This window comes from Cucurbita moschata, unplaced genomic scaffold, assembly GCF_002738365.1.
Source record: "Cucurbita moschata cultivar Rifu unplaced genomic scaffold, Cmos_1.0 Cmo_Scf00022, whole genome shotgun sequence".
NCBI lineage: Eukaryota > Viridiplantae > Streptophyta > Magnoliopsida > Cucurbitales > Cucurbitaceae > Cucurbita > Cucurbita moschata.
The window spans coordinates 3,797,005-3,821,638 of record NW_019268538.1 but is presented as its reverse complement, the minus strand read 5'-3'; the positions used below and the strand labels follow the sequence as shown (position 1 = coordinate 3,821,638).

General features: G+C 38.3%; 5 protein-coding genes and 1 long non-coding RNA gene across 9 annotated transcripts; 3 read left to right on the top strand and 3 right to left on the bottom strand.

Moving 5' to 3' along the window:
• The first annotated feature begins 2,604 nt into the window (after positions 1 to 2,604).
• On the top strand, positions 2,605 to 4,528 carry LOC111459241 (axial regulator YABBY 5-like). Its single transcript, XM_023102041.1, has 7 exons — positions 2,605 to 2,961; positions 3,197 to 3,355; positions 3,438 to 3,558; positions 3,793 to 3,841; positions 3,932 to 4,007; positions 4,104 to 4,178; positions 4,289 to 4,528. Exons 1-7 carry the CDS (start codon positions 2,818 to 2,820, stop codon positions 4,376 to 4,378), a joined length of 714 nt encoding a protein of 237 aa, XP_022957809.1. The 5' UTR covers positions 2,605 to 2,817; the 3' UTR covers positions 4,379 to 4,528.
• A 1,675-nt stretch (positions 4,529 to 6,203) lies between these two features.
• LOC111459237 (monocopper oxidase-like protein SKU5) lies at positions 6,204 to 10,108 on the bottom strand. Its single transcript, XM_023102038.1, has 9 exons — positions 9,736 to 10,108; positions 9,340 to 9,449; positions 8,965 to 9,235; positions 8,723 to 8,861; positions 7,588 to 7,954; positions 7,134 to 7,499; positions 6,972 to 7,050; positions 6,665 to 6,864; positions 6,204 to 6,573 (listed from the first exon to the last, which is right to left on the bottom strand). The coding sequence occupies exons 1-9, from the start codon at positions 9,874 to 9,876 to the stop codon at positions 6,471 to 6,473; spliced, it is 1,776 nt and encodes a 591-aa protein (XP_022957806.1). The 5' UTR covers positions 9,877 to 10,108; the 3' UTR covers positions 6,204 to 6,470.
• A 972-nt stretch (positions 10,109 to 11,080) lies between these two features.
• Positions 11,081 to 14,093, bottom strand: LOC111459239 (transaldolase). Its single transcript, XM_023102039.1, has 13 exons — positions 13,938 to 14,093; positions 13,743 to 13,854; positions 13,576 to 13,654; positions 13,396 to 13,471; positions 13,197 to 13,280; positions 13,004 to 13,108; positions 12,808 to 12,888; positions 12,640 to 12,704; positions 12,152 to 12,221; positions 11,989 to 12,066; positions 11,810 to 11,907; positions 11,573 to 11,708; positions 11,081 to 11,444 (listed from the first exon to the last, which is right to left on the bottom strand). Exons 1-13 carry the CDS (start codon positions 14,019 to 14,021, stop codon positions 11,298 to 11,300), a joined length of 1,215 nt encoding a protein of 404 aa, XP_022957807.1. The 5' UTR covers positions 14,022 to 14,093; the 3' UTR covers positions 11,081 to 11,297.
• On the bottom strand, positions 14,044 to 16,871 carry LOC111459240 (3-oxoacyl-[acyl-carrier-protein] synthase 3 A, chloroplastic-like). Its single transcript, XM_023102040.1, has 8 exons — positions 16,589 to 16,871; positions 16,196 to 16,344; positions 15,711 to 15,847; positions 15,343 to 15,448; positions 15,143 to 15,261; positions 15,005 to 15,069; positions 14,711 to 14,933; positions 14,044 to 14,642 (listed from the first exon to the last, which is right to left on the bottom strand). The coding sequence occupies exons 1-8, from the start codon at positions 16,780 to 16,782 to the stop codon at positions 14,421 to 14,423; spliced, it is 1,215 nt and encodes a 404-aa protein (XP_022957808.1). The 5' UTR covers positions 16,783 to 16,871; the 3' UTR covers positions 14,044 to 14,420.
• A 1,835-nt stretch (positions 16,872 to 18,706) lies between these two features.
• LOC111459126 lies at positions 18,707 to 21,795 on the top strand. 3 transcript variants are annotated; one of them, XM_023101882.1, is made up of 6 exons: positions 18,707 to 18,915; positions 19,274 to 19,501; positions 19,588 to 19,767; positions 19,885 to 19,972; positions 20,054 to 20,260; positions 20,333 to 21,795. In XM_023101882.1, exons 2-6 carry the CDS (start codon positions 19,391 to 19,393, stop codon positions 21,535 to 21,537), a joined length of 1,791 nt encoding a protein of 596 aa, XP_022957650.1. In that variant the 5' UTR covers positions 18,707 to 18,915; positions 19,274 to 19,390; the 3' UTR covers positions 21,538 to 21,795. The 3 variants fall into 3 exon arrangements, with proteins under 3 accessions (XP_022957650.1, XP_022957653.1, XP_022957652.1); XM_023101885.1 differs by having other exon boundaries at positions 18,708 to 18,915; positions 20,060 to 20,260; XM_023101884.1 differs by having other exon boundaries at positions 18,708 to 18,915; positions 20,054 to 20,254.
• Positions 21,796 to 22,070: 275 nt separating this feature from the next.
• LOC111459203 lies at positions 22,071 to 24,578 on the top strand. 2 transcript variants are annotated; one of them, XR_002713257.1, is made up of 5 exons: positions 22,071 to 22,444; positions 23,297 to 23,456; positions 23,534 to 23,625; positions 23,759 to 23,932; positions 24,025 to 24,578. It is a non-coding gene; the product is annotated as an uncharacterized LOC111459203 (long non-coding RNA). The 2 variants fall into 2 exon arrangements; XR_002713256.1 differs by having other exon boundaries at positions 23,759 to 24,578.
• The last annotated feature ends 56 nt before the right edge of the window (positions 24,579 to 24,634 follow it).

Genomic DNA, 24,634 nt, shown 5'->3' with positions numbered 1-24,634 from the left:
AAAAAAAAAAAAAAAAAAAAAGAACGAAAAGTAAAAAAAAGATGTTAACTTTATCGATTTTGTAGCAACAAAAACATCCAATGACACCCCATGAGAGACAAACATAGAGAGATTGAAAGCAAACTGAAAGATCCTCATTCATTCATCCATGCATGCATGCTTTACATACATGCATGTATGAGTATGAATGAATGGGGTTATTAAGTTAAGGCTTTTTTGTAAGTACGGTACTGAAAGCTCGAGCCTTGTGCTGTTTGCAGGGAGAGCGGCAATGGGGAGCAGAAGGAAGGACTTTGCTTCAGATTCCTTTGCCTGCCCCAATCTCACCTAACCCTAACCCTAACCCTAACCCACACCCTCATTTCCCTCTTTTCTTTTCCCTTCTCTCAATATTATTATAACCCTTTTTTTCTTGTTCCTTTCAATATTCTTTGGATCAAATCCCTTCCCTTTTTATAATAAATTGAGTTAACATGACATCAATCCACACATAGGGATATAGGATTAGGGTTTAGCATTTAGGGATGTTTGACTCTTTGATTTTGGTTTATTTAATGAAGTTTAACTTTGTGTAAATCAATACACATTTTCACCTACCTTTTATCTGTCACGTGCATTTTTTTTTTTTTTTGTTTGTTTGTTTCCGTCTTTAAACGTCGAGTGAAAGCCAAACCTACCCATTGGCACGAGATGTTGATTTGAATGGTGGGTTGGAATTATAGGTAAGTTTTTTCATGCATAACACATAATTTAATTACATAAATCATGTATTGACAAAGGAAATGTAATAAAGTTCATGATTCATATCTCAAAAAGTGACTTCTAACAGAAAAAAGCAAGAGCATTAGAGCAATATGATAGATCTCTTTTTCCCTTTATAAATTACTATTGACTCCAAAAAAAAAAAAAAAAAAAAAAAAAAAAAAAAAAAAAAAAAAAAAAAAAAAAAAAAAAAAAAAAAAAAAAAAAAAAAAAAAAAAAAAAAAAAAAAAAAAAAAAAAAAAAAAAAAAAAAAAAAAAAAAAAAAAGTGACTTTTTTTTATCTTTGATTCTTAATTGGTTGAACAAGATCCTGTTGCTTTTTTAATTTGGGAATTGGTCTGTTTTAAAGAAATGTAAGAATAATGAAAAAGGTGGTTCCTTTACATGATTTGGGTAGGGAAGAAATATGTTAAATTAGGTGTGTTACCTAGTTTCCATCTTAAGCCAACCCACCAAAACCAAAAGGATAAAAATCGGAACTTTTAAAAATCTTGTCTTCAACGTTTATTTCTTGAAATGGGTTTGTTTTTTTGATAGTTCAAAATTTGAATTGGGCACTCAATGGTCTGCAAAAAGGCAAGCAATTTGCTTTCCAAATCATTCAAGAAGTGTCCACAACAAAGCAGAAGCAGCAGCAGCAGCAGCAGCAGCACAGCACAGCACAGCACAGCCAAAGGACTCTCCCTTCACGCCTTAGCGGTTTGCAGATGGAGAAAGAGAAAGGGTTTGCATTTTCTAGGGAAAAGGGCTCTCTGCAAACACTTTACCAGCGTCGATGGCGATGGTTTCTGAATTCCCCAAAACAGGAAAAAAAGAAAAGGGTTTTTTGGGTTATCAAAATTGAAACTTATGGAATTCAAAGGAACCATCTTTTTCATCAACAAATTCCCTTACAGAGCTAGAAACGAAATGAAATGAAATGAACTATATTGTATGTAACCAAAAGCTTAGAATGAGAGTTTCAAACATTGTAACCAAATTAGTTAACTCAATAAATAAGCCCAAACGAAATGGGTATGGAGGAAAGGACAAAGGTGGCCTAAAGGGCTCCTCTGCCTTCTGATATCGTTTTTGCTGACTTAAATACGTATCTGTCTCTGTGTAAGAAGAGGGAGAATGAGTGGTCAAATCACCCAACAAATTCAAACCCATTATTATTAATTAGTTTATTCCAAACCCTTCAAACTACTTCATCAAACCATATTATATTACACAAGAGTTCATCACGATGATGCCATAAAGAAACACAGTTAGTCCTGTTTTTATTACAAGAAAAGTTGTGTTGTGTTGTGTTGTGTCATGTCTGCTATGTCTTTTCAAACATGTTTTTGTAGCAAATCAAGTGAAGTTGTTGTGTTTTAGATTTAGAAAATGAGGGAATTCCATGGAGTTTATGTAGTAAAAGCTTGGCGGCATTGAAGAATGAAGGGGTGATGTTCCATTTGGATGATGGAGCTATAATTGAGTTATGATAAGAGAAAAAAGAAGAGATGGGGTTATTTATTGTCCAAGAGTTACTCCAAGAAAGTTATATGTAAATTTGGTTGAAAGGGTTCGGAAATTGAGGGAACTTTAAAGAACACACACAAACACAAACACACACACACACACACACACCACAAGACAACACCCTCTTTAACTTCTGAAAACAACAGGTGAGTGTGTGAAAGCTATCTCACTCCCATGCACACGTCCCTTTCTGGCTCCTTCCCCCCACATCTGCCGCCCCTCTTCAATTCTCGAGATCATCATCATCATCATCATCATCGCCATTGACATGCATACATGCATACATGCATACATTGAACCATGCTCTCTTATATCTACCAGCTCCAATACATCATCAGTTGTTCATCGGTTCATATCAGTCTAGTCCTTTCTTTCTCTCTCTCTTTTGCTTTGTGCAAACTTTCTTTCAAAACTCATTATCAAAGAGAAAAGGCAGATCCAAGGAAGGTTGTTAATCTGTCAATCCCATCAATCAGTCAACCAAACACGACCAATCATCAATCAAATTTTTATAAAAGAAAAGTTGAAAATACATTCTAATTTGATATGTCATCCTCTTCTTCTTCTCCTACTTCTTCTACTACTACTACCACTCAGCAGCAGCAGCAGCAGCAGCAGCTGGACCACCACCTTCCCTCACCTGAGCAGCTCTGTTATGTCCATTGTAACATTTGTGACACTGTCCTTGCGGTACCATCTTATTCTCTCATTCTTCTGTTTTACCCTTCTCTTTTCCTCATAAACCTTTCTCCTTTCCTCTTATTTCATCTACATTTCTCTCTTTTTTGTGTTTTTTCCATCTGGGGTTCCGTTTATTTGGCTTCTTTGGATGATAAATCTGGGAATTTTGTAAATTTATGGCTCACCCTAGCTTGTTTGATCTAATTTCTTTGATGGGTTTTGTTGGGAATGTGTTGATTTTTAGGTCAGTGTTCCTTGTTCTAGCTTGTTCAAAACTGTGACAGTGCGATGTGGGCACTGCACCAATCTGCTGCCTGTGAACATGCGTGGCTTGCTTTTGCCTTCCGCTAATCAGTTTCATCAGCTCGGCCACTCTTTCTTTTCTCCTTCCCATAACATTCTGGTAATTTAAGCATAATTATACTCCCAAAGTTTCATGCTTTGAAGAAACTAACTAACTCATGTTTTCAATTGCTTTCTTGTAGGAAAACATCCCAACGCCAAATTCCAATTATCTCATCAACCAGTTCGCAGCTACTAACACTTTTGGAATGCCATCTCGAGGAGTTGCTGATGAGCTCCCTAGGCCACCAGTCATCAACAGACGTGAGAGATTTACTTATCCTACTTTTCTTTTCTTTTTCCTGATGAAGATTATATCAAACAAAAGATGCAAGGAAACATGGATAAAGTTGCTAATCTTATCCAACTTAGAGAAAGTTAAGCTTTAATAAGCTCTAAATTCACATAAATTACATGTTTATGAAAGTGGGGTGTGTGAAAACATGAAGTTTTGTTCTTAGTATATGATTTGAATGCGCATAAAATTGTCCTGTTCAGCTCCGGAGAAGAGACAGAGAGTGCCCTCTGCCTACAACCGCTTCATCAAGTGAGTAATGATTTGAAGTCCATTCATATCCATTCATCTCTCTCTCTCCATCTTTATTACAAAGAAAGATAAAAAAAAATTTGCATGCAGAGATGAGATCCAACGCATCAAGTCAGTGAATCCGGATATATCCCACAGAGAGGCCTTCAGTGCTGCTGCTAAGAATGTAAATACCAACACCCACCAGAAATAAGAACAAAAAAATTGACACTTTTTTAGGGTTTGCTGAAAAATTGTGTTTTTTGTATGTATATATTGGCAGTGGGCACACTTTCCACATATTCACTTTGGTCTCATGCCCGACCAGACAGTGAAGAAGACAAATATCCGGCAGCAGGTAATTTGTTAAAGGAATTTGCATTCTTCTGATTCTCCTTGTGTTTTGGAGAATGGGATATTATTTTGTGTTTGAACAGTGAAACCAAAGCAGTGTTTTAATGTTTGTAGGAGGGAGATCATGGGAGTGTTGTGATGAAAGACAATGGATTCTACGCCGCCGCCGCCGCCTCACCCAACGTTGGTGTCTCCCATTTCTAAAACAAAACATGTCCCAAGGAATGACACTGCTTGCTTTTATCAACCTCTTTTCTTTATGTTTATATATTAAATACTCTCTCTTCCATGTATTTTCCCCTTACATTCAGACTACTGTTTTAATGTTATGGTTATGCCTATATTTCCCTCTCATCAATGCCTTCTTACTTTCCTTCTTTTAAGGTTTTGGCTTGCCTTGTTTGACTTATTCTTTGTTCATGCCTTCTCTTGGATGTCATGATTTGTGTTCATGTTTTCAAACTGTCGTTGAGTTTCAACTTGTCTTCCCACAAAACCTAACATATTTTTAAGGTTTGGTTTAAGTTTTTTGATTTTGAAAACTAAGTTCATAAACTACTACTTTCACCGATAAATTTCTGTTGTGATACTTTTGTTGGCTAGAAATTTAAATATTTGTTTAGAAAGATGAAATCTGTGAGATCCAACCTCGGTTGGAGAGGGGAACGAAACATTATTTATAATAGTATGGAAACCTCTCACTAGTAGACACATTTTATAATTGTGAGGTTGACGGCAATACGTAATGGGTCAAAGTAGACAATATCTGCTAGAGGTGAACTTGGGTTGTTACAAATGGTATCAAAGCCAAACACCAGACAATGTGCCAACGCTAGGTTCCCAAGGAGGTAGATTGTGAGATCCCACGTCTGTTGGAGAGAGGAATAAACCATTTCTTATAAGAGTGTGGAAATCTCTCCCTAGCAAACGCGTTTTAAAACCGTGAGGCTAATGACGATACGTAACAGACCAAAGCAGACAAGATCTACTAGCGGTGGGCTTGGACGGTTAAATGGTATCAGAGCTAGAAATCAAGCGATATGCCAGTGAAGACGCAAGGTCCCTAAGGGGGGTAGACTGTGAGATCCCACGTCAGTTGAAGAGAAGAACGAACCATTACTTTCAAGTGTGTGAAAACGTTTTAAAACCGTGAGACTGACGACGATACATAACGGGACAAAACGGACAATATATATACTAGTAGTTTTAAAAAAAAAAAAAATTATAGATTGAGATGAATGAAACAGGCAAACCAAAAGATTAGTATTTGGTTGGAGATTTGGAATAAGAATTTACATCATATTGATGTGGAATGGTACTTGGTTGATGGGTACTGTATTTTCAACACACATAACTATGTACAGTTCTCAGTTTTTGATTGATCATAAGAGTTCGTTGTATTCAAAATCTGTCAGTGTACTTATCTTTTTTTTGTAACATATCTCCCACCACTTACCACTACTACACACACACACACACACACACACACACACACAATTGCAAACTACATCCAACATAAAGTATGGATTTTGGAGGGAAAACAGAAAGAAAAAGGAGAGTAGATATCAGGTAACATAACATTCATTCGTCCTGTTTGACATGAATCTTTATATGGCAGATAAGCGTGAGTTGTAAAAGCCGAAAAGCAATTATTGAAAGAAAAAAGGCCTTTCCTCAACCAGAAAAGCAATTATGGTTGTCTTTTGGAGGGTTAGATTAGAACAAGATGAACAACTCTTCAACTTCAACTACGACATGGTAGCATGCCACTCCAGCAGTTCCACATTTCAGCTTTCGGTTAAAGCATTTACTTATCAAAAGAAGAGACTCTGAGTGAGTGCATACTCATTTTTCAAAAAAAGGGTTTTTTTTAGCAGTGCTGATAATGATGATGGAGGAGAGACAGTGGCATAGGTCTCAGTGATTGTTTGAGAGGAGAGAGCTGAGCCCTTTGTGGATCTCTCTCAAAGGAAAAGAAATTTGGGTTTGTATCTGTTTAGTTACTAATCTTTGTGATGATAAACGACGCGTGAGAAAGCAGTGGTAATGAGAATCGATGAATCGTTATCAGTACAGTTTCGTGTATTCATGACTCAAGAATTAAAAGAATGATGAATCCAAATCTAATGAACAAGGAAAACCAAAGATACATCCTTCTACAGCATGCACATGGGAAAGAATGCTATGCAAAAATCATGAAAGACAAGGTATCCACAAGACTTACAGACCAAACTTAACAAGACGCCCGACGACTTTGAAAACTTACGTAACACGAGCAGGCATAGAGCAACGTTGCTTAGTGCAAAGCAGAGATTACAGTGGAGACGATCGTTAGCGTAGTGAGTAACATCTTCCACCGATCGCCCATGATCGAAATTGCAGAAGAGATATCTTGTGGCCTGAGTACGCATGAAATAAGTAAATAGAGATCAGAATCATTCAAGGTTTCAGTTTCCAAGAGATGGGTTAGATATATATATGCTTCCTTACTTCTGTAATTTACTAAGTTGACCGCAAAAGAGTGCATTGTCTGGCATAGGTAGTTCAGTTTTGTTAGTAGCCTCAGGATTGACAACCCGAATATACGTCTCTTGCCCGAGATACCACGAGTCAAGATTTTCTGTTCTGATGTTCCAAACTCCCACATTGTCAAGAGATATCAAGATGGCCGTCCATGCTCCAGGATAAACCTAGACCAGGAAACGAACGAGTCAGGGGATGCAGCAGAATATGGCAGATATCACATTCTGGGCAGGACCATTGACGTTTGTTTGAGGAGACTGCAGAAGAAACATACCTGAATTGTTGAGCGAGCTATTCCATCCCACTTATTGTACGTGCCCCGGCTATTCTCGGTCCACTCGCCATAGTCCATCCTACATTCATTCCATCACTGATTGAATACAAAAGTAACCATGGCCCAAGACCCATGCTCAAAAACATAAATGACAAAACATACCCCACGACAAAGAAGGCGTATCCGTTCATGTGATAGCTCTGCATCTTGGTGTCGTTGTTTTGCAATATAACCTCCATAAACCCTCTATATGTTCCATTAATCACCGATGTCTCAGCTTTTGGCGGTCCTGTAAGTGGCCTGGTGGGGAAGTCAAGCTTATAAACACCCTTCAACTTGAATTGGTCAGCCAATCTGATAGGTGTGGATGGATTGACAAACGAAATACCACTCAGCGTAGTTCGTCGTTTGCCATCGATCATCACAGGAGGCTTATTCTTCAAGACGTAAATCTCAGTTACATTAATTGAGCCATATCTGAATGATCCTTGAGGGTTGGGACGAGCACCACTAGCAGATACATTCCATCTGCACAATGTGTCAACCAATTTCTCAGAACTTGTTTATTCTTCCATAGTTTCAAATTTGTTTTGATAGTCATGAGTTTTGGACAAACCTGATTGATCTGGCCTGGTTCATTGAGAAAGTTTTATCAAATTCATCATTTGGTGCTTCTGGAAGGGGACCTGCTGCCTTTCCTTTGGAGTTAGAGTAATGCAAGATACCAACACCAGTAACTCTTTTCCAAACAGATTCATTGACAAACCGAGCACTAGCTACAATGTAATAATCAGTGCTCGCGTTCTGATCCATGGTTACCAAAAATGAATATGATTGTCCAACGTGTATATCTAAGCTAGTATAGTTCTGTTGCACGGTATATGACCCCTCTGTTTCTGCTAAAAGAAGATTGTGGTTTTGGATCCTAAAGTTCAGACTGGTAGATATTCCAACATTGTGTACCCGAATGCGGTATGTTTTCCCTGTTCAACATCAGCAGATAATCCATCAATCTTCAAACATATCCACCATAAGCAAGGACTTGCCGACAACGTTAAGGATTATAATAACAGAAATCTAAGCTAACAACCTATTTTCTCAAGATCAAGTCGGTCAAACGTATATTCAAGATTGAAGGAACGGTTGGTTAGTTGACATGCACATAATTGACATAATAATAACTCGAGCTTTAAAGATCCTATAATAGGAGATGCAGGCTCCCCTGAACATGAGGGTGAGCCTATCAGAAGTTTTTCTTCGAAATTAATTTCGGCGAATCTCTAAAGAGATTGCCGTGCATGGAGCCTACTGGCTACTACTACCCCACATCAGTTGAGATTAAAGCTAGTAGTCTCATTTTCAAAGCCCCTTAAATGCATCACAAGAATGATTTTCCTTAGGAGAAAACTGAGAAAACAATGCAAGATATTGCTTGAACATGAAGGCGTCCCCAGACCCCACTAGGAGTTAAAGCCCTGCTTGCTCATTGAGTGTCATTCAGGTTCATTACCTATAAAGATGGACCCAAACAAAATAGCCTTAGGGATTGCCCTCTCAGGCTTGAACCTATATGGGACATCATCAAGCATCTAAAGTAGAGGTCGATTTCGAGGAAATACAACTTAAAAGTGATTGAATGGCATCAGAACATGTTGCTACTAGGTTGTAAAGAATGCACAAATTATACCAAATTCATAGTAAGCCCACCATTCTTTTTCTCTTAACCTACTTAGCTGAGGTATTAGAGCTACCTGGATCAACTTCGATTGTTTCGTGCTCGATACCATCAGGGACTAGTGTATCGTTATATCGGTAGGGACCTTTGCCATTAATGAGAACACCGTGTGGCATTCCAAGATCCTTCCCTCCATCAAGAATTTTTCTCAGAGCCTAAATACAAATCCAAAATGTATCAATAACGAGCACATTACATTCTAATTACAATGCTGCAATTAGCCAGACCAGGCATTTTGTTCCCTTAGCTAACACTAACCGTGTGATTCGAGGTGTACCAATCACCAATCAAAATTGTAATATCCCCATCTGGGGTAGCAAAAGGAATGGGGATTATAGGCCTGTTGTTAATAAAGAAGCCACCGAATCCACCGGACGCTCTCTGGAAATGGAGTGATGGAAAGTAAAAGAAGCTCCCTATCTGATCCTTGACTTGAAACTGGTAAGTCCAGTTCCACTTGGGAGGAATTGGACAATTTGTTCCAAGAACTCCATCTTGCCATGAACTTCGCCGCTGTTGAATTCCAGACCTATTACCACACAAATATCAATCTTTCCATTCTCAAACTAGCTCTACAATCATAAATCAACATAAAATGCCACAGAGTTCACTAAATTTATAATCAAACAATACCAATGCATGAGAAGGCTCTCATCCAGCTTGTTCCTCACACTGACAACTACATTGTTGTTAGTAGTTACATTGATAGTAGGACCAGGAAACTTCCCATTTATTGCAATAACCTGCAAAACCCAAGGAAGAAATAAATAAATTGAAAAAGAAAAAAAAAACTAGAAAGAAATGAAGATTTAGTCTTCCTTCAGTTGCTCTCGGCTCAATTCCATCAATGTACTCTGTTTCTCCAAAACATATCAGCATATAAAGAAGATCTAGAGCTAAAAACCCAAACATTCTTAAAATCCAACACGAACCCATCTCCCATGCAGCTAAGGAGAGAATCCAGAACAGGAAAAACAGCAACATAGCATAAAAAATTGCAGAGTGAAAGAAGATGGAAGGAAAATAGACCTGTTGAGGGACTCCCAGAGGAGAGGCAGTGATGTAAGAGACTTCAAAATCATAGAAAGCAAACGGATCTGCAGCCGAGGAGAGGGTCACAAACAGGCAAATGGGGAAGAGAAAGAGCGATAGGTAAGGAAACGGAGCCATTCCACAGAATCTTTGATGGGTGATGAAAGACTTGACTGGGGAACACCTCTGCTTTACATTATCTGGGGAGAAGAGCTTCGAGAAATGGAAGACAGTGGAAAGAAAGAGAGAGAGGAAAAAAAAAAGAGAAGAGGAAAAGGAATCGAAAACGGCTATATTTGTTCACTGCTTTTGATAGTGGAAGATTGCAGAGATTTGCAGTGGTTTTAGCTATAAGAAGAGGAGAGAGTGAAAGACAGAGCAATTGCGTTGGCTATTGTTTTTCCTTTTTTTTCCCTTCAATTATGGTGCCTTGGTTCTGTCGGTAACCGGTCGCCTCCCAAGACCCCCAATCCCCGTTCGAACAAACAGACTGGAAAAGAGGCCAGAATTGGAGAGAGAAACCCAGTTGTCGGTAAACACACATATTTACGCGCGCGTGTAACCAATGCGTTATATCATTTATTTTGTATTTAATTAACTTTTATATATATATATATATATATATATGTATATATATATGGCCATTATGTGGCATGGCATGGGCATTAAATCAAGTCCATTGGAAGGGAAACAAAATAATAAATAAATAAAATAAAGAGCGGAGGAAAGGGGAGAAGACAACGTATGTAAATAAAATATTGGAATAACGTTTAAATCTGTCTAAGAGCGGCACGTGATTGCCAGCCGTGCAGCATTTTGTTTGGGTCAAGAAATGTGGGCCCTACCATAAATGTCGAGGGGTGTGGGCCCCTCTTTGGGATTCAAGATTCCAAACACACTGTTTGGTTTAATAATATAGTTTCTTGTTGTTAATTAAACCTCGTACCATTTTTTTTAAAAAAAATTACAGGTAAGTTGGAGATAATTAAATACATTTATTATTTATAGAATTCATCTTTAAAAAAACAAATAACAAAAAATAAACTAATCATAAAAGGGAAGTTTATTTGATTTTTAAAAATTAATGCCAATTGTTTAACAGACGGCCCAATAAATAATGGGCCTAAAGTTCTGGAGTTGAATCACCCATGGAAAAGCCCATTAAAATGATCCACGTCGTCAGGACCAACCTACGGGCCAAGGGACAGTCTCAAGTAGACAGTTTCTAACTCCTTAATTAGCCCATCCATGATCGACTCCTTAATTAGACGATGTAAGACTCTTCTCCCGATGATCCTCCCCATAACAAGTCGGCAAACTTGCAGAAAAGTGCAAACAGATCGACTCGAACGAGAAGCAGCAGCTCCAGTCATTTGGGACAATTTGTTCAAAACAAAAATCTGAAACCAAAGCTTAAAAAAACATCTTATTCTAACATTAAGTTGTACTGGAAAAGCAAGGAGTTGCAGAACAGAGTTATTAGAGGATTCTCAGACACAGCCAACCATCCCCCTCTTTATTCATGAAAAGCCAACATTCTCCAGATAGTAAACAAAGCTTCATACATTTGGGGGTGGCCAAATCTTCCCAAAAAGCTCCTCAACTCTCTTGGTTTGATCAACATACCCTTCCAGTCCAGTAGCCAGTAGCTTCAAAGCTGCAGGCCCCATTCCTGAAGCAACGCTTAATTGATCCCACTTTTTAACCTGAAAATGTTGATTAATATACCATTGTTATAGATTTCTACGTCTTCCTATGACATTTCTCGACATTCATATTATAAAACATTTAACGTGCGAGTAGAATAGGAGAAGTTCAAGGAAAAAAAGTGGACCTCTTCGTCGCTGAAAACGTAGTTAGCTGCGGATTGCGGGGACAGCTTCCTAATGAACGAGAACTTATCGTCTGGATCGGTAACAGATTCTTTAAGGGACTGTAATACCTTCAATGGAGCAATTATGTAATCCACGCTGAAGGGATAAAGAAATGGTTTTGTTAGTAGAAGTGATTAGAGAAGTACCATGATTTCATGAATTTTTCGGTAGAAGAAAGATGAGTTCATATGATTTACCCCAGAAGACTGAACAGATCTTGCTTGTTCCTAACAGCTGCTGCCATCAATTTTGATTTGTATCCATATTTGTGAATGTAGTTGTAAGCCTTTGTCACCTGCAATAATGAATACACCATTATATTAGTATTCTTAGCCATTACTGTTTATGTGAACATCATTATCCAAAGTCAACTAACCAAAGCCAACCCAGGATCCTCTCCTCTTTTGAGAGCAGCTTCGATTTCGGGATCACCGGAGTGATTGCGAGCCCAATCCTGAGGCGCAGTTAAGTACATCAGAAAGGTCAAAAGACGGCAAGATAGTGTTCTGATTGATACTATAAAGTGGTAAGACAATTACACGTAGGCGACCAACAAAAATCTGAATGACAGAGGCACCAGCTTGGGCTGCAGCTGCTGCTTGAGCAAAACTATACAAACATGGAGAGGCCGTCAACAAAATGTAAGGGTCAAAATTATGCAGCAAGAATGATAGGCACGTTTTAATTGAGACCTATAAATCTTCTTGTTTTTGTTTCATCTAATTATCTTGCCCAACATCGGTTTGGAAACAGATAACGTAATAGCCCAAGCCCACCGCTAGCAGATATCGTCCTCTTTGGGCTTTTAAAACACGTCAGCTAGAGAGAGGTTTCCGCACCCTTATAAAGAATGTTTCGTTCTCCTCCCCAACCGTGTAGGATCTCACAGATAATTTCACTATACAAACACTTCCCACAGCATTTAGATCACAAATAAATCTAATCCAGGATAAACGAACAACAAAGGTAAAACTAATCAATATGCATACAGGCTTCAAATCTTTTAAATTCAATGAGATTAACGTACCTGTAAACAAAAGTCAAATGTGTTTGTATTCCCTCAGATTCCAACAATCTTGAGGCCTCGATTCCCTATGATATCGAAACCATTGGTTTGCAGATCAGTATATTTACCTCAACTCGAATTCTCACAATCAATATTACAGTCCCGTTCGGTTCAAAAGTCAGAATTCACCTGCCAAGTTGATGGAATTTTGAACAGCAGCCGCTCAGCAGGAACATTAATTTCATTGTACAATTTCAACAGGTCATGCACCTTTGGTCCACAAACAAAAAAACCTATAAGATTTATAAGTACAAGAGGCCAAACATCCAACATCCCAGTAGTCTAGCCATATTTGAAGTTATCTGAGACTTAAACAAGGATAAACCTTTCTGATAATGCCATGTGTGTCATAAGCAACACGCGCATCCACCTCGGTTGAAACACGTCCAGGAACTAGTTTCACCAAATCACCACCAACGTTTACTAGAGCCTGCAAATCGAGACCCAACGTACCATTTGTTGATCTTCACAAAATAGCAAATAATCTCCAACAAGTAAGGTAAAAAGAAACAAGCGACCTTGTTAAACATGCAGGAATATTTCAATTCAGGGTTGTCTATTCCAAAACATTCAGAATCCGCCAATGCCATATCAACCGCATTCTGTAGGACATCACAAACTTCCAAAATGACACACAATAAACAGACTAAATAGGGAGCCTTTGTTTAAATTCTGTAATTATTATCTAAGACAAAGAAAAGAATGCTGAATGGGTACTCTAAATATGGTATCAGGAAGGCCACATATGCCCAGAAGGAGAGAAGAGCTGACGGTAGCAGCAGTAGGAGGAAACCTGCAGTTCCAAAGAGAAACATAACCCACTAATCCAACAAAGCTACACAAAATGAAAAATGATAAGGCTTATCAAGAACGATAGTGCATAATTAGTTCATTTACTTCTCGAAATCATCGAAAACGACGGTGTCAGGAACGATCTCACTGAAGCTAGAAACAGCATCCAGCTCAGTTCTCAAACCTGAAAACAAGCAGGCAAGAAGCTAAATGCAGTGCGGGCGTTGTTGAGCTCAAATCACACAAAAGAGGGTAAAAGGAGAGAATCGAACCAGTGTCGAGTGACGAAGAGAAGCCGGCGGAAGCACAAATTAGAGAAAGAGATCTACGAGAATGGGGAATTAGATTGGTGGGTCTGAATCCAACCGAGAACCCCAATCTTTTCTGATAACAACAATTGAAGATTTCAATCAGAGCTATGGAGTACAGAATTCACGACTACAAACGAAAGTCAAAAGGGGAGATACCTGAAGAGAGGAAGAAGACGACGGCAACGGCAACGGCAACGGCGAAAGGGTTGCAGACGGCGGAGATTGCAAAGAGAGAGACATTTTGGATTTGCGATTGAGTGAGTGAAACAAAGACCGTTATTTCAGATCAAGAGCTAGTACAGCGAGTACTACACCCGGATAATTTAAGATTAAATCCTTAAATTTAATTTTTATAGTTTAAAACAAATCATTCGCTAATTACAAGCTCACTCTGATTCTAAAAATTAATTTTATCTAATTACAATGACTAATTCTTAAGATTTAAACATTATAAAAACTAAAATTTAATTTTATTCGCGTTGAGATATCTTATGATCATTTATTTTTAGAGCAACAGAAATAGCACCAAATTATTAATGAAAGTTCAGTTCTTTGTGCTCCAAATCTATAAGCCAAGCTAGTGTTATTGTTGTCATTGCAGCATATCTCAAAATCTGCAAGAACATGTGTTTTTGAGCTTCAACCCCATCGAATAATTGCAGACGCCCAGGTTAGACCAGCTCCGAAACCTGAAGCTGCAATCAAGTGTCCTGCCTCCACCCGCCCACTTCGAACAGCTTCGTCCAGTGCCAATGGAATCGAGGCTGCGCTCGTGTTACCGTAGTTAGCCACGTTCGATATCACACGCTCCGATGGGAACTCTAAACGTGTTGCGACTGCGTCGATGATCCTTTGGTTTGCCTGCATATTTATAAATCAGCAGCATTGTAGAAATCTTGGAAAAGAGATGGATGATAAGAAATAGATACCTGATGTAACAACAACCAATCAATGTTTGATGAACTGAGACGAGCTTTTTGAAGAGCAGCCTCGATCGACTGTGGCACGGTGCGAACAGCAAATCGAAATACCTCTTTGCCATTCATCTGCAAACAAGAATACGTGACGTTTTTCGGAGGAAAACCGATCAGGGAGACGTTAGAACCCAATTTTTGATCCATTTCTTTTTCCTTGATCCCAGCATTCAAATGCCTGTTCCACATTTACGTTTCTAATCATATGGAATGATGAAATGGAATAAGGAAGAATTCAGAGAAGCACACCTTCGGCCATCCCCATCACTATGCAAGTCAAAACCAAATAAACCATCCTCCTCAACATCACATGCCTGAAACCAAATCAATTAGGAAATGAATTCTTAAGCTTGCTGCTGTATACCGTTCCGAGTATCGAACTTTTACCTGCAATAGTACAGCACCAGCACCGTCTCCGAAAAGAATACAGGACGATCTATCAGACCAGTCGACGTAACGAGAAATGGCATCAGCACCAATGACGAGAACATTAGAAAATCCACCTCCTGCAGTTTAAGGTAGTTTAGTGTTTTATAATGCAAGTCAAAATATGATCCAAGCAACAAGACCAAATCAGGATTCTTTACCCCTTATGTGACAAGCTGCTGATACTAAACCCAGTAGAAATCCACTACATGCAGCTGTTATATCATACGATAGAGGATGTCTTTTACAACCAAGAGCCTTTTGGATCTGGGATGCAGTAATGCATAATTAGAAAAGCATGAGGTTCAGATAAATTCAGTAATATCGCTTGTAACACCCCAACCCCACCGCTACCAGATATTGTCCTCTTTGGGCTTTCCCTTTCGATTTGTTATCGAAAGAGCTGCAGGTTAGGAGCTACAAAACGAACCTGCCAATAAAACTCTTGGCTGGTTCATATGATCTATCTCCTCTGCTTCATATCTATTATCAATTCAATATTGGGATGAATGATGTACTGAACTTATACCTGTGAAGCAGAACCAAAAAGATCCTCTGGTGTTGAAGTGCACATTAATATCAAGTCTACATCATCAGGATCAACCTGAGCCATTTGTAGAGCTCCCCTTGCTGCCTCTGCTGCCAAACCTATCAGGCTATCTTTTCCTGTGAAACGAACGAGGAAAGCTATAAATCTTTGAAAATAGAAAGCCACGAAGCTGTTGAGTAAGCACATGGAAGGCAACTTAGAAAATTAGGACCCCATAAAGAAGAATCCCTATACCCAACGGTACCGATACGCCCGAAAGTCGAGAGGGCTTGATCGTATAGAAAGAAATCGTATAATGAAGGGAAAATAACTGCTAGTAAAATCCATATAGCAAGTTCGAGAGTAAGCTAAACGAATTTTTACCAATGATCGACCAAAATATTCAAGAACGATAGCTAGAGTCTAAAAAGTGAGTGAACAAAGTAATGTAAATGTTGGTAAGTTGTTCATTTGACAGCACGCACCTGCAATCACCCGTCGATTGCGAATCCCAGTACGAGCAGATATCCATTCATCATTTGTGTCAACCCATTTGGCAAGATCATCGTTTGAAATCTGTAAACTTGGTACACCGGAGCCACACCCAACTAGCTTACACCCTCTACTGACAAGCCTGTAAAAGAACATGTTTTTGTTTTTAGTGCCACGGTCTGAATCACCATAAGATCATCTACACCATTTTCAACAAACTGAAAGTCCCCTTCCAATTAAATACACAAAATATCAAATGAAGCCCATCTATAACCTTTCTTTAGCCAATCCATTCATGCATTAAGCTCCAGTAACAAGTCCTAGACAATGCAGGCAATCTCAGAACCACATAAAGATTGAAGATGAAAAATGAGAAACAGATTTACCTAAGCATCCGAGATTGAGAAGGAGAAGCTCCAGACGAAACCATCTCTGCCCTAGTGGAAGCAGAGCAGAATATTACCTTATTAGCTACACCACCATATGATCCAAACCCACATCGAAAATTGCCCCCTAAGAACGAATGCCTCGTCCTTAGACTCGGAGCTGATGTTGCAAAAAGCCCTGATGTATTAACCATTTCACTAAACACTCGAAACCCACAACAAAAAAACAGAGAGAGACTTGGAAAAGCTACAAGAACTCAAAGAAAATGAAGAATGGGAAGAAAACAGCATACAGAACCCAATAGCGGAGACTCCAATGTCAGCAATATGCAACTGAAAATGGAAGGCACAGACCAGACATGCGTTGCGTTCTTCCACCAAGCTTGATTTTTCATTTATAAGTGTCTAGCAGTAGCTTAGCGGAAAAGTCAAAACAAATTCACCTATCCTAACGCATAATTAATTCCACAGCTTCCAATCTAAACCACTTTTAAAACCCTTATGTTCATCACGTAACTCCCATTTCCTTTTGGGATTTACAGGTCCACCCAACGTTAGTTATTTGTTTCGGTTACCAATGGCACATGAAAGATATTAACCAATTAGTAAATTAAATTTTTGTTGTATATTCTTGTATTTTCGAAAATCTTTCCAATATAGCTGCTTTTTTATTTAAACATTGGTTAAATTAGAATAAAGTAGGTTAAAAATGTATATATTAAATACATATTGATGTACCTAATCGCTAGAGTTATTACAGTTAAATGCAACTAATAAATGGAGGTTGATACGTTAATAATGCTTCTCAAAAGATGATAAAAACATGCAAAAGTTTCTTTGAGCAAGATGAAGATTAGCTCTAAGAAGCTAGACTGTGAAACCGACCCATTAATTAAGGGTATAGTATTGTAACATCCATCAATTACGGGTATCAATTTAATGGATAATTCAAACTCCTTATTAGTTATAAATTACATGTACTAATATATGAGTTTTTTTTTTAGTTGATGTGTACTTATGTGTGATAACACTTCGAGAAAGAAAAGAACAATAATAAAAAATAAAAAATAAAAGAATTGCTTGTATGATTAAAAATGTCTGAAAAGTTATTTTTAAGGAAAAAAAAAATAGTGGCGGTGGGGCCACAGCCAGCTGTCTCCTAAAGTGGGTGCATATAGTATAATATTATGTATGTATTATTTGTCTTGAAAAATTGAATATTATCTATATATATTCTAAAAGGCTTGTTTATTTAATTTATATCAAGTTGCATTATTTAATTATTGAAGGGGAAGCCGGAGGCATTCCTTGAGCTGTACTGATCCGTTAAATTCGTTTATGCTTTGTCCCCATCCCGGGGCACACAAATATGTTTTAAGCTCATTGTTAATAGATATTGTCTATATTTTTCGTTTTAGTTCGTTACGTATTACTGTCAGCCTCATAATTTTAAAACGCGTTTGTCAAAGAGAGGTTTACACACCATTGTATAAAATACTTCATTCCCCTTAGATATTGTCCGCTTTAGCTCACTCAAGTCTACCGTTAACAGATATTATCTATTTTAGCTCATTGTTTTAAACGCGTATGTTAGAGGGAGATTTCCATACTCTTATATGAAATGTTTCGTTCTCTGCTACAACTAACGTGAGATCTCGCAATCTACCAAAGGTTAAACGCGTTTATTAGAGAAATGTTTCCACAGCCTTATAATAAAAAAAAAATTAAATTAATAACCAAATTTTAAGTCTACGGTCAAATAAATAGATAATTAGAAAATACTAAATTGTATTGGGAGGGGGTGAGGGTTGAAAGAGTAGGAGGACGTGGACCAATCAAATGAGTTTAGCGTGGAAGAGGGAAGCATTTAATATCCACATCAGCAGGAGGCAAGTGGCCAGGTAAGCAGATTGTAGAGGAGACGGGCGTCCACACAGCAAGATGTGTGAGAGGAGCAGGTTAACGAATGAAAAAGAGAGTTATGAGTTATAACAAAGAATCACGATGTTTCAGAGGGAAAAAGACAGCGGCACAAATATCAATGCGCAAATGAAATGGAAAAAGTTAGTCCAGAAGAAAAGAAAAAGAAAAAATAAAATAAAAAAACGTACTTTTTTGTGATCCTTTCCCGACGCACGCATTTCTGCTCCTTACCCTCAGCCCCCCCTCCTCCCTCTCCACCTCTTTCTCTCTCGGAATCTCAACAACAATCCACAATAAAACAAACCCATCTTCTTCTCCATTCATCTAATCCACTTCAACACTCCGAACACCCAACAACCAACCCCATGTTTCCATTTCCCCTGCTTTTGGATCTTTCTCTCATGGTACCCTCTAACTCTCTTTGTCTCTTTCTGTGTTTTAATTTCTTTCTGGGAAAAACGATGTGGGGTTCAGAATGGGTATTCGATTACTGTCTCTACTTCAAGCCCTTTGCCTCTCAAAGGGCAGAATCCTTTGTTATGTATACTTGTGGGATCTTGTGAATTCGACCCTTTTGTTTAATGTCTTCAAAATGCACGATGTTTGGCGGAACTCTTACTATGAACTTCAATTTATTGATATTTGTTGAGTGTTTGCGGTAGGCTGCCTTATCTGTACAATGCATCGCTATCTATGTCAATTTATACATTTTTGTAGAAATATGTCTCTGTGTCCTTTGAGAAACTTTACATTTCCTTTTAGATAACTTACAATGATGGCTGCTGGTTATTGAAGTCGTCTGCTTGAAGCATTCTTTATGTCACGGCTAAGGGGGCGAGTTTTTATTCCAATGTGAGGGATAGTCTGGTTAAGGGGGCAATGTTGGTTCAAGGAGATTTGAGTTTAGATTTAGTACAAATGTATTCTGGTTCGTTTAAAGATGCATTGAAGGAAACCATGCTGAGCCAGGAAGTTGTGTTTAGAAATCAGGTATTGGGAGCACAATTCATGATCTCTAATAAGGTTCTTACTTAACTGTAACTAGTTGTTCTATTTATCTTCTCATATTGCTTCAGGTTCTTGAATTACATCGATTGTACGATGTACAAAGGATACTGATGCAGAATCTTGGCTTCGAGGAGTTTGACCGACACGGTTTTAGGAAAGCCGGGATGAAATCAACTTTCATGCCATATGCAAATCCTGCAAGATATGATCCATTTATGAAAGAAACCGAAGTTTTCTCGATTCGTATGGTAAATGAGTTTGCTGACTTTTAGGAGTATATTATCTTGTGAAATAAACAAGAGTTTGTTGGATAAACTCGAACTCGTTGCAGTGATGAATGACTCAAAACTTTGCTTTTGTGATAGCTTCAAAAGCGGGCAGCTCAAAACCATAAGCTTCAGCTCAAGCATCTTGATTTGCAGCTTCCTGCAGATCAGTACATTAGCCTCATTGGTAAGGGTTCTCAAATGTACCTGATCTCAATATAATGAAATTCAAAAAGTAAGATTTCTTGTTGTGGTGGTAATCTTTGAGAACCAGACTTGGAAGAGTTAGATCTTTCTCTAGATCTTGGAGTGGGGAACCGAGAAAAGGAGAGCGACAAAGAAACACTTCTGCACGAGAAGTCTCGTTGTATGCTCTCTCAAGAAGTTATTGATTTGGAAGATTCGATTGACGACGATGCCGAAAATGTATATTCTTTAGATCTAAATGTTCCAACAATTGAATGCACAGGTAAAGGTTAGTTTCATGATCCATCTTATTGGGATCTTATTTCCATTTAGCATTTCTCAAGTGCTGTCATTTCTGCAGAATCTGAAAATAGCCATGGTCATATCTCAAGTGACTATCTCCCTATCAAGAGCCAACAGTTTGGGTCCTATGAAGCAGGATATCTGGACCTTAATGAAGCTCAGAATGATGATTCATCTTGTCACTCGAATGATCTTATTATGACTCGCTATTCAACCTCGACATCATCATCTGGTTTCAAGGGAGCAGTTGGCAAGGTACAACAAGCGAATTGCGCCTCCCCTATTAGGGTCGAACAGAAGAATAACTGTTCTACTGAATCTTCCACACTTGATCAGGATGCAAATGAAACTCACACTACAGAGTCCAAATTTAAGGGAACAAATACATGTGAAATGTATAGCACTCAATGTGATGAAGCTCCGATGGAGTCGATAGTAAACGGTTCTAACAACTTTAGGAACTGTCGTGACGACAAAAGTGAAAAATTGGAGGCTGTAATTGAGCCTCCTGCTGACAGGCATACAAGGGTTCGAAAGAGTGAAGTATGCTCTGACTGTAATCATGCTGCAGAAGATGGTTGCGACGGAGTATTGACGATTTCGGGCATGTCTACTTGTAATGCAGAAAATGACTCTGGTGGGGAGAAAAAGGTGCAAATTTTGAGTCTCTCTAGTAAACAGTCTTATGAAACTCAAAAGGGGCTGCATAGTACAGAAACCATCTTGTCCACTGAGCAAGATCATAAATCTTCTTGTAGCATTGAATCAGAACATGATGAAGAATCTTCTGAAATGAAACTTCTACTTCAAAATGCGGCTGAGTCGCTTGTTTCTATGTCTTTGGCTGATTCGAGCGAAGCTCATGAGTGTAACACAAAAACAGAATCTAATGGCACGGGAAAAGTTCGGGTGGATCAACCACAGCATTCTTCTGATTCCTTTGAGTTACTAGTTCTAAAGCAAGCAGAAAACGGTGAAGACGATGAGTTCTCTGTATCGTCGCAGCTGTCTGAAGTAGTTGACATGGAGAACATGAATGTTGGCGTTAAGTTGAGGCGGGGAAGAAGATTGAAAGACTTCCAGAGAGAGATACTTCCTAGTCTATCCTGTCTTTCAAGACATGAGATTTGTGAAGATATTAACATTATGGAGGCTGTTTTACGGTCAAGAGAATACCGAAAAATCCGAGCTAAAATGCAAGATGGACAGAAATGGTGCGCGCCTACGAAGAGCAAACGATCCAGACGAAGAACCATTTTGTGAAAGTTCTTTCAATGGTGACCTTGCTTTTGAAACACTGCTCAGTTGCAGACTGCAGATTACTTGAAATAACTCATGGGCAAATTATTGGAGTGTTGCAGTTAAATGCGGATTCAGTTTATTCTGAGCATTGAATTGTTGAAACAAACCTGTACAGGAGTGCGTTGTCTCTCTCGATACATTAGTTTCAACATGTTTCCTACTACCAGGCTACTCGAGTAAGATGGTTAAGAGAATTTGATAGACTCGAAAGTGTTAGAACGAGTTTGAGATAACATTATTAGGCTGATAGTTCAATCTCTGATCGTTAAATTAAGAAACAAAATTACGGAAAATCTTCATTGAAGTACACCAATAAACTGATTCCTTCAAAATGTGTTGCTACAAAGTTGGATGAAAATATTGATGCAAATTTCTAGCCATGGCTCGAACTTCAGCGTACATAAATGAACTATGAACTAAAGAGTCGAACTTTTTCGTTTAAAACAAAAAAGCACTTATTTGGGCATTTTGGAAAAGACGGTCCCAATCCCAATTGGATGTCTTAGTGACACTGCCAGAGCGCGCGAAATCGCCATAAACAGCGCCTTTCCCTTTCTCCTTCTGTTTCTTATTCCCCCTTTTTCCTCTTTTGACCATTTCTCTCTCGAATTCCTTCCCACAGTTTCGAACCATTTCTCCATTTTATTTATATTTTCATCTTTTCTGTCTTAAACCCATTTCCCCTCTGCCCTTCGCCTTTTGAACTGCCTTCTTTCAGTCAGTGAGGTAGAGTTGTGATCATTTCTCTTTTGGGTTTTATTTTGTTGTCCTGTTATAACCTTCGACAAGCCAGCTTACAGAGACGAGGATCCTCGCATCCATGGCATCAGGATTAAGTTTCGCGTTGTGCCTAATTTCCCTCAACCAGGTTTGCTCCTATTGATATTTCTTTAAAACCGTGCATTGTATTGGGAGGCTGTATGTATTCACTGTCTTGTTTCTTGTTAAACGGATCTTGGGGTTCGTTCTTTTTAAGGGAGGAAGATGACCCATTACCCATTTTTGGTTATGATTTGGGAATTTTGTTGTTGTTCTTCTTTTTTGAAATTTGTTGGGTGTTTATAATGAGACCCTTTTGTGTTTTAATGGTTGTTTTATTTTATTTTGTTCATGTTGATGGCTGCAATGGCAGGTATCATGTTCCAAGACATAGTTTCAAGCATTCATACACTTACTCGTCTCCTTTTGCTTCCCCGCTTACTTGCTTAAGCTAACTAACTACATCTTTTGTTGTCATACTTTCCTGTCTTGAAGTTCTTCCTTCTATATCCAGACTGAATTTCACTCAACTATCACTATCACTATCACTATCACCATATCAGGAGAAGTTGTTTCTGAAAAGTACACATTAGGATATGGAAGTGATTGGCTTGAGATGCATGTTGGAGCCGTCAAGCCACATGAACAAGCATTAGTCGTGAACGACTTGATTGCAATATGAATTTACTTGGTGAGCTACTTTTGATACCGTTATATAAGCTAAAGAAGTTAGTTAGGTCAGTGACTCAGTGTGTAGTGGGATATCATAACTTATGGCATTACAACTATTTGGCAACGGTAGAAAAATCTATGATATAAAAACTGTCATTTCTGGTCCGGATTTGATTCCTGTTTTTGGTTGTTATGAAGTCCTTGTGTCTTTTTTTAAAGCCTCTAACTCAGTGCCCTGAAGCTTTAGTACAAACACAGTGCCTAAACAGAGATTCTGTCCTTATTGCAGAATCTGTCTATTTCAGAAAGCAAACCAAATAGTTGATGTTATTGTTCAATATCAACTGGCTATTGACTGTAGATTCTAGTACGTCGACATGTCGAGGAGGTTTCGGACTTGTGACCTCTTAGTCCGATGGTATTTGTCTAATCCAAAAGACTTATTTTAGGTTGGCTATGTGATCATTTTAAACGGTTCGTTTTGTGATCACTCAATTATTTGTAATCTAAATGAATTGTTTTTCAGAACATGTTGGAGCTGAAGTGATTGAATGTGCTTCCGTCATTGTAACAGTCCAAACCCACCGCTAGTGAATGTTGTCTGCTTTGATCCATTACGTATTGTCGTCAACCTTACGATTTTAAAACACGTTTACTAGGGAGAGGTTTCCACGCCCTTATAGGAAATGTTTTGTTCCCTTCTACAACCGACATGGGATCTCACAGTTGATTCTCTTTTTCTTCTGTTTAGGATCTTCCTAGATGCCTAAACCGTTCTCGTAAACAATTTGAAAAGAAAAGCGAAAGAACTGTCAGATATAGACCTCTCAAACAGTTGCTTTCTAGTTTTGGAGTATGGTTAGGTGAATTGCTGCTGGTTACATTATATCCCTGTTTTCGTGGACCCCTTTGAATGTGGAGCCAAGTTACTGAATATTTGAGACATGCTCATGTGTGCAATTTTTTGACATCTCTTGTCGACAAATACTGCATCAATGATGTTACTTGACGATGCAGGGTTGGACGTGATTGAACGGTAAGCCATCGTTCGTGCTAGGGAGTGTACCATGAATGCAGGAAGATGAGTTTTCATCCATTGATGCAGCAAAGATAGATTATACATCAATTCCCAGCTTCAACTCAAAGCCAAATGTGACAAAGCAAACCACCATCTCTTTCAACCACTGCCCCACTCCAACATAAAAGAAAAACAGAATAAGAATCTGTTGAAATGCCATTTTCACTATTCAATGATTTGGTGAGTTTGGGTAGGTGCCTTAAATACGAAAGAAAATGGCCTATTTTGATCGATCAAAGGTATGATATTGTCCATTTTGAGTGTCAGCCGACTCAGCTTTATTCTTGAAACCCGACATGTTTATCATGTCATTGGGTTAGTTTAATGCAAACGACTTTGCTTGGAAGTATAGACTTAACTTTTTTATTTTTTTTGTTAAATAGGAGAATTTTTAATTTATATGCCTTTCATTTTGTGTGAAGGAAAGTAAGAATTGACTTGCCCTCTACTTAATGCCCATTTCTTTGTTGGAATGGAACAACTCTCTTTAGCTTTTTTTTTTTTTTTTTTTTTTTTTTTTTTTTTTTTTTTTTTTTTTTTTTTTTTTTT

Excerpts from the sequence above, each read along its gene's own strand:
- LOC111459241 (XM_023102041.1), top strand. The coding sequence starts at position 2,818 with ATGTCATCCTCTTCTTCTTCTCCTACTTCTTCTACTACTACTACCACT. Across the intron at positions 2,962-3,196 it reads TTTGTGACACTGTCCTTGCG|GTCAGTGTTCCTTGTTCTAG; the intron begins GTACCATCTTAT and ends GTTGATTTTTAG. Across the intron at positions 4,179-4,288 it reads AGACAAATATCCGGCAGCAG|GAGGGAGATCATGGGAGTGT; the intron begins GTAATTTGTTAA and ends TAATGTTTGTAG.
- LOC111459237 (XM_023102038.1), bottom strand. The coding sequence starts at position 9,876 with ATGGCTCCGTTTCCTTACCTATCGCTCTTTCTCTTCCCCATTTGCCTG. Across the intron at positions 9,450-9,735 it reads CTCTGGGAGTCCCTCAACAG|GTTATTGCAATAAATGGGAA; the intron begins GTCTATTTTCCT and ends TGGGTTTTGCAG. Across the intron at positions 7,955-8,722 it reads AACAATCGAAGTTGATCCAG|GGAAAACATACCGCATTCGG; the intron begins GTAGCTCTAATA and ends GATGTTGAACAG.
- LOC111459239 (XM_023102039.1), bottom strand. The coding sequence starts at position 14,021 with ATGTCTCTCTCTTTGCAATCTCCGCCGTCTGCAACCCTTTCGCCGTTG. Across the intron at positions 13,472-13,575 it reads GTTTTCGATGATTTCGAGAA|GTTTCCTCCTACTGCTGCTA; the intron begins GTAAATGAACTA and ends TTGGAACTGCAG. Across the intron at positions 11,908-11,988 it reads AGGATCCTGGGTTGGCTTTG|GTGACAAAGGCTTACAACTA; the intron begins GTTAGTTGACTT and ends TCATTATTGCAG.
- LOC111459240 (XM_023102040.1), bottom strand. The coding sequence starts at position 16,782 with ATGGTTAATACATCAGGGCTTTTTGCAACATCAGCTCCGAGTCTAAGG. Across the intron at positions 16,345-16,588 it reads TCTCAATCTCGGATGCTTAG|GCTTGTCAGTAGAGGGTGTA; the intron begins GTAAATCTGTTT and ends GTTCTTTTACAG. Across the intron at positions 15,848-16,195 it reads CAATCGACGGGTGATTGCAG|GAAAAGATAGCCTGATAGGT; the intron begins GTGCGTGCTGTC and ends TTCGTTTCACAG.
- LOC111459126 (XM_023101882.1), top strand. The coding sequence starts at position 19,391 with ATGTTGGTTCAAGGAGATTTGAGTTTAGATTTAGTACAAATGTATTCT. Across the intron at positions 19,502-19,587 it reads AAGTTGTGTTTAGAAATCAG|GTTCTTGAATTACATCGATT; the intron begins GTATTGGGAGCA and ends ATATTGCTTCAG. Across the intron at positions 20,261-20,332 it reads AATTGAATGCACAGGTAAAG|AATCTGAAAATAGCCATGGT; the intron begins GTTAGTTTCATG and ends TCATTTCTGCAG.